The following is a 7,590-nucleotide window of genomic DNA, read 5'->3' as shown; positions in this document are numbered from 1 at the left end:
AGGCCGGCGAGCCGGGTTCCTGCTCACGGGCCGCGGCGGCTCCGCCCTCGGCGCGGCCCTTGGCCTTTGTCACCGCAAACCTGCCACTTGAGACACCTTCCCGGCAGTGGGAACCGTCCTCTCCCGCCCCTGGTTAGGCCAAGGGCGGGACACTTTCAATTCCTTCACCTCCTTTCACTAACAGAAAACCCCACGGGAATCTCAAGCAGGCTGCAGGCCTTTCTCAGTTCTCGATTAATCTTCAAAGACATTCCTTCCGTCCTAGTCCGGTAAGAAACTTACGGAGGACAGTTTTAAAGATTTTTTTTTTTTTAAATTACAGGAAAAGATACTGGGCCATGTCTTGTAAATACGTCATGTTGGAATCACTACTTTTTATAACAGGATGTAGATGGGAGGAAGGAAACATTCTATTTCTAAGTAATGCTTCATCTAGGCTAGAGACCTCAAAACCTGGACACTATTTTATTTATTATATTTCATTATTATTTTTTTGTCAGTGCCCTGCGGCACGCGGAATCCCGACCGGGGATTGAACCCATGCCCCCTGCATTGGGAGCACCAGGGAAGTTCACCTGGACACTATTTTTGCTCTAAACTCAGTTTATGGGAATAAGACAAAAAAAAAAACAACCCCAAAAAAACCCCCATTTTAAAATTTAACAATCATAACATGAATAAAGAAAGAAAAAAGTATAAAAGAGAACCTTCCCCATTAAGATTGAGAGTTATAATAAGTGAGTATGGCTGAAACAAGCTTCTGATGGTTGCCAGTACTTAATTGCCACCCTGTAGTATGTAGGCAGAAATGGTCACAATTGCCAATTTTCAACAAACACCGGTTTTATTAACAACCAGTAAATAAAAGCAGATGCCAGTTTCTCACCTGTTCTGCACCCAGAAAAAAAGAGACCCCTCAGTTTCTGTATGTCTCTGATTCGGTCCTAAGGGATATTAGGTTATATTGCATGGTAGATAGCAACATAGTTGTCCTTTGAAAGTCCGGGAGGCTTACCTTTTTTTATGTCACTACTGTCCCCTCTGGCAGTAGTGAAGTTATAGATACCTTCGCAGAATAACATAAATGCATACAATAAAAGGCGTGGGGCTTCCCTAGTGGCGCAGTGGTTAAGAATCCGCCTGCCAGTGCAGGGGACATGGGTTCGAGCCCTGGTCCGGGAAGATCCCACATGCCGCGGAGCAACTAAGCCCCTATGCCACAATTACTGAGCCTGCACTCTAGAGCCCGCGAGCCGCAGCTACTGAAGCCCACGCGCCCTAGAGCCCGCGCTCTGCAACAAGAGAAGCCACCGCAATGAGAAGCCCACGCACCACAACAAAGAGTAGCCCCCGCTTGCCGCAACTATAGAAAGCCCACACGCAGCAACGAAGACCCAATGCAGCCAAAAATAAATAATTTTAAAAATTATTTAAAAAAGGTGCAGATTGCAAAGGAGACCAATTACATTCAAATGCAATTATCAAAGTAGTCTTTTAAAAGTTTGTGCTATAGTAATATAATAGTGTAATGTGTGCTACATTATTAACACATTAAATAACAAGATCTAGCAACATTCTTTCAAATAGCGATGAGCATAAATGTTATTTCAAGATGTCTGCAGCACTATAATGAAATAATGAACATAACTGTTATTTACATTAGTAACAAAGTCACAAGTATTGCTAATGCTTCTGAGATTTGATTTGTTTTCTACTTTCATAATTGAAGGAAATGTTACATTCCTTTAGAAATCAAGATTTTTTTCCCTTCATTCAAGGTCATGAACCCCCCAGATTCTATCCATGGGCCATTTTGGTTAAGAATTTCACCATAGTTACCCTATGACTGGATAGGTGTGGGTGGGATCTCTTCTCTACGGACTTTTTTTTTTTTAAACTTTGAGTAGGGCACTTTTATTTATTTATTTATTTATTTATTTATTTATTTATGGTTGTGTTGGGTCTTCGTTTCTGTGCGAGGGCTTTCTCTAGTTGCGGCAAGTGGGGGCCACTCTTCATCGCGGTGCACGGGCCTCTCATTATCGCGGCCTCTCTTGTTGTGGAGCACAGGCTCCAGACGCGCAGGCTCAGTAATTGTGGCTCACGGGCCCAGTTGCTCCGCGGCATGTGGGATCTTCCCAGACCAGGGCTCGAACCGGTGTCCCCTGCATTGGCAGGCAGATTCTCAACCACTGCGCCACCAGGGAAGCCCTCTGGGGACGTTTTTAATGTCAATCTTTGGGGACAGAGAAGAATCTCATATATGAAATCAGAATTTAGAATGAGGACCTAAAGAAGAAGGCCTGGGACTGTGGCCAGGGCTTCTGTATTAGTTCTGAGAGTCTTGTTCCAAGGTTTCTGGATAGTGACTAGTATATAAAACTATTCCTCTTGGACTCTAGGTCAAGAGCTAGGCTCCTATGTCTTTCAAATGTATCACAAAATGAGAAAACCATAAATTGTAAATAAGATCACCTTGTTGTGTGCTGTTCCCCTTTTGCTATTCCCAGGCATTTTAAAAAGTCTTGTGCTTAATAATTCATCCTGGTTTCAGCTGAAATTAAAGGGCCAAAGGTCTGTTTCTTTCAGGATATACTCAGGGTAGCGAAGTACAGCTTTTGTGCTTACTTCCCCTTCTTGCCCGTGGCAGACATCACTAATTGATTCTACCAATGTTTCTCACTAAGCCTAGACTTGTCCTCACATCTTTTCAAACAACAACAGAAGAAAAATAAAAGTCTCTGAGGTAGCCGCTAACAGATTTCAATTCAGGATGAAGCCTACTCACCATCTTGGGCCACCACAATGCCCTGGGGTTTAGGATGGAGGCATTTGTGGTAAAGAACCAGGCTTTCAAGTCCAGCAAAACCTACCAAACCTCAGTCTCAGAGAATCTTGGAGAATCCTCAGTTTAATTTTATTAACTCGACCAGTGAGTTCCCTCAAACTTGATCTCCTAATTCCCCCATTCTCTGTGTGAAGAGTACTGTAGCTCCATTACTCTTCCTCTTTCTGAATTGCTCTTGAAGCAACTTCTGCAAAAGCAACCCCATCCTTATCCCTATCCCTACCACCCTGCCAGAGCTAAGAATCACCTTTTCTCATGGGTGGGTGGGGAAGAGAGATGTTTTCTGATTTGGAAATCAGCAGCCTAATTTCTTCATCGTAAGAGGATGGAGAAGCCTGGTCATTAAATTTTATAGTCTATACGGGTGATTACATTTTATTGTATAGCTTACCCATCTCTTGAGATAACTGGGATTTATAGGCTACACCAAGAACCTAACCCTCGGCTAATGTTATTTCATGGGAAAAATGGTGTCTGACTCCCAAATAACCATGTTACCCAATACAAAACAAACTTGTTTTGGAACTTGTTTGTATGCTGGCAACTCCTTACACTTGGTTTGAAAGAGTATTTCTCAAATAATGACATATAACTAGTTTGTAATTAGAAATTAGTGGTTGTTACACAAAATTTCAGAAATAATAATAGCTTTTATCGATGCTTCTTAAACTATGTGTGGTGAAGGACAGGGTTTCTTTGCCTTTGTAAAGTAAAATGAAAGTGAATTACTAGAAAATGAAGTAAAAATTCAGACATACAAAATACAAGCCCAAATCTTTTATTATTTGATTCAACAGATGTAAAATTACTTTGTCAAATTTGTAGAACAGTTTCTAAATGCTTACTCTCAAATTTTCATACTTATGTCACCATGGACCAGGAACAAAACATTCACAGACCAAAAATGGTCCTTCGAACACATAAGTGGACTGTCTTTCATGATTGTACTTTTAACTCTTTAAAGTTCTCTGCAGTATATTATCACGTGTAATATTCCCAGTAATTTGTGAAATAGGTTTCTTGTGATTATTGTCATTTTATATAATATATGATGGGGCGTTGGTCGCTCCACATCCTTTTTATTTCCTTCTTCTCCTTGCCTCTTTTTTTTTTTTTAAAGGAGTCAGATCTTTAGATCTTTTAACACAAAAATACTTGGAAAAGGTGTTATAAAAGATAATTATTATCAGTAAAGAAAGATTTACTTTGTAGAGGCTTCACACTAGGGCTTCTTGGAGGGTAAAGGAGACGTCCCCACCACCAAGTCATTTTCTGAGAATTCCAATATACTAAAAAGTGAAGAAATGCCATAACAGAAACAGAAAATTGTTGTATATATTTTAAAATATTTATAGTCAACAAATTAACATTCTTCAAATACTAGGTTGAACAATATGAACTTGCTGTTTGTAGAGCTCAAAAACACACAAACGTAAAATAAAATTTTATGTGCTAGTCACAAGATAATTATGCATTTTGTAAAAAATATTCCTGGTTTATTACAGGAGGAGTGGCCCAGTAAAATGAATGAGTTTTTAAAATTCTGGATTAGAACAAGAAAGAGGAAGTGGAACCTGTGTTAAATCATCCTGATGTTCTTGTATGTGTGGGAAGAGAGCAGAGATACTGGATAACTTTAAACTTTCTTAAGGTAAGATGCTAAAAGGAAAAGAGCAGTGTGTAAGTACAAAAGCAAAAAAGAAAAAAAGAATGAGTTTTTTCGATTGTGTCAATGTATCTCTAGAACAGATGAATAAACAATTTTGAGTTAAAGTTGAAAGTTAACCAGATGGTCCACTAGACCCAAGCCTCTTTCTACAGAGGGCTGTCAGATTTGCTGCCTCTCTTCCAGGAGCAGTTGGACCCCAGATGGAGAGGTCAGAGGGTAGAAAATGTTGGGAGAGAGAAAAGTTGGGGAGACCAGAAACAAAAACTCCCAATCTCCTTCAGAGGCTGACTCAGTATGGCTTGAACTCTATGGAAAAAGTTAAGATATGTTCTGTTCATTCTAGGAAATACATGCATGTTTCCCATTGTCTAATAGCAATAATGTTTCTAGTTATCTATAAATAAACCATATGTGCCACCTCTTTCAGAGTAACTACCACAGCTGTTACTTATTGAACATTTCGCATTCCAACAGGCTTTTCATACATGACCTCATTTAATTCCTATAACAACCATTTGGATTAGTTACTGTTATTATCTCCAATTTGTGAGTTATGAAACTGAGGCCAGGGGTTAAGTATCTTGCCCAGGGTTACACACCTAGAAAATGGTGGAACCAGAATCCAATATAAGAAAATACATATTAAAAATTCCTTCTTTCTCAGGGGTAATCAGTCTTTGTTTTATTAAGGGCTTCCAACTAATAGGATGAGGCCCACCCACATTATGGAGAGTAATCTTCTTCACAGAAATAATGCCATTTGCAGTGACATGGATGGACCTAGAGATTGTCATACTGAGTGAAGTAAGTCAGAGAAAGAGAAATATTGTTTGATATTGCTTATATGTGGAATCTAAAAAGAAATGATACAAATGAACATACTTACAAAACAGAAAGGGACTCACAGACTTAGAAAATGAACTTATGGTTACCGGGGGGGAAGGGTGGAGGGAAGGGATACTTAGGGAGCTTGGTATTGACATGTACACGCTGCTATATTTAAAAAGGATAACCACCTGTGGCGTTGCGGGTTTGAGGAGGTGGCTCGCGGGGGTGAGGCGTTTAGGTGCGTGGCCTCCCCACTCTCGTTGGGTGACGTAACACAGACCTTGGAGCCAGATTTGCTGGGTTTGTACCCCCACCCCAACATTTACTCGCTCTGTGGCTTTGCGCAACTCAGGTAGCATGAATCTCATCAGCACAGAGAGAAAGCTTCACTGAAAACTCACTACATGGTGGGTGGAGGGGGAAGCCGGACTCCATGACAGCAGTAGCAGGGCTCGTGGCAAGAATCACGGCTTGCAGGCCGCCCCGGGCGGTCTCGTCTTCCTGCAGCTTGTAGACCCTCAGGCTTAGGAGCTGTTTCAAGCACACAACCTTGAGAGAGTAAGGTCTTCTTCAGAGACCATCTGTATTGAATCCATGACTGAACCCAGTGACGACCTCTATATAAACGTTTAAAATTCTGGCAGCACATGCGGAGACCTACTCTTTCAGACACCAGCTGCTGGAGACAGCCTCATAGACAAATTGCTCCCAAGTCAGCCTGTTCTAGCTGAACAGCTATTGTAGACCCTCATAATCTGACTTCATAATGGAGACTGCCACATTCACTGCCGTGGGGCTGAAATGGTCTTGGTGCTCCAGCCGGGTGTCAGGCCTGAGCCTCGTAGGTGGGCGAGCCAAGTTCAGGACATTGGTCCACCAGAGACTTCCCAGCCCCACGTAATATCAATTGGCGAGAGCTCTGCCAGAGATCTCCATCTCAACGCTAAGACCCAGCTCCACTCAACGACCAGCAAGCTCCAGGGCTGGACATCCTATGCCAAACAACTAGCAAGACAGGAACACAACACCACCTATTAGCAGAGAGGCCGCCTAAAATCATACTAAGTTCACAGACACCCTAAAACACACCACTGGATGCGGTCCTGCCCACCAGAAAGACAAGATCCAGCCTCATCCACCAGAACACAGGCACCAGTCCCCTCCGCCAGGAAGCCTACACAACCTACAGAAACAACCTTACCCACTGGAGGCAGACACCAAAAACAACAGGAACTATGAACCTGCAGCCTGCAAAAAGGAGACCCCAAACACAATAACTTAAGCAAAATGAGAAGACAAAGAAATACACAGCAGATGAAGGAACAAGGTAAAAACCCACCAGACCAAACAGATGAAGAGGAAATAGGCAGTCTACCTGAAAAACAATTCAGAGTAATGATAGTAAAGATGATCCCAACTCGTGGAAATAGAATGGAGAAAATACAAGAAACGTTTAACAAGGACCCAGAAGAACTAAAGAGCAAGCAAACAATGATGAACAACACAATAAATGAAATTAAAAATTCTCTAGAAGGAATCAATAGCAGAATAACTGAAGCAGAAGAACGGATAAGTGACCTGGAAGATAAAGTAGTGGAAATAACTACTGCAGAGCAGAATAAAGAAAAAAGAATGAAAAGAATTGAGGACAGTCTCAGAGACCGCTGGGACAACATTAAATGCACCAATGTGCGAACTATAGGGGTCCCAGAAGAAGAAGAGAAAAAGAAAGGGACTGAAAAACTATTTGAAGAGATTATAGTTGAAAACTTCCCTAATATGGGAAAGGAAATAGTCAATCAAGTCCAGGGAGTGCAGAGTCTCATACAGGATAAATCCACGGAGAAACACGCCAAGACACATATTAATCAAACTATCAAAAATTAAATACAAAGAAAAAATATTAAAAGCAGCAAAGGAAAAGCAACAAATAACATACAAGGGAATCCCCATAAGGTTAACAGCAGATCTTTCAGCAGAAACTCTGCAAGCCAGAAGGGAGTGGCAGGACATATTTAAAGTGATGAAAGGGAAAAACCTACAACCAAGCAAGGATCTCATTCAGATTTGATGGAGAAATTAAAACCTTTACAGACAAGCAAAAGCTAAGAGAATTCAGCACCACCAAACCAGCTTTACAACAAATGCTAAAGGAACTTCTCTAGGCAGTAAATACAAGAGAAGGAAAAGACCTACAATAACAAACCCAAAACAATTAAGAAAATGGTAATAGGAACATACATAT

The 7,590-nt window shown here is 41.2% G+C and overlaps 1 protein-coding gene across 2 annotated transcripts in view; it reads left to right on the top strand.

The window, feature by feature from the left end:
- Positions 1-91: 91 nt before the first annotated feature.
- The window catches only part of ASB4 (ankyrin repeat and SOCS box containing 4), a 117,323-nt gene continuing 109,824 nt past the window's right edge, over positions 92-7,590 (top strand). The window contains exons 1-2 of one of the 2 annotated variants that reach the window (XM_061197773.1): positions 92-269; positions 4,354-4,499. Coding sequence is in view for 1 of the 2 variants with exons in the window: in XM_061197772.1 (XP_061053755.1) it covers positions 5,271-5,321 (51 nt within the window). In the remaining variant the exon portion in view is untranslated. Of the gene's footprint in view, positions 270-4,353; positions 4,500-5,244; positions 5,322-7,590 lie in introns of those variants that run through there. The other variant, XM_061197772.1, reaches the window with a different exon arrangement.

The sequence above is a fragment of the Eubalaena glacialis genome, chromosome 8 (genome assembly GCF_028564815.1).
Source record: "Eubalaena glacialis isolate mEubGla1 chromosome 8, mEubGla1.1.hap2.+ XY, whole genome shotgun sequence".
Taxonomy (NCBI): domain Eukaryota; kingdom Metazoa; phylum Chordata; class Mammalia; order Artiodactyla; family Balaenidae; genus Eubalaena; species Eubalaena glacialis.
This window is presented reverse-complemented; position numbering and strand designations above follow the sequence as displayed.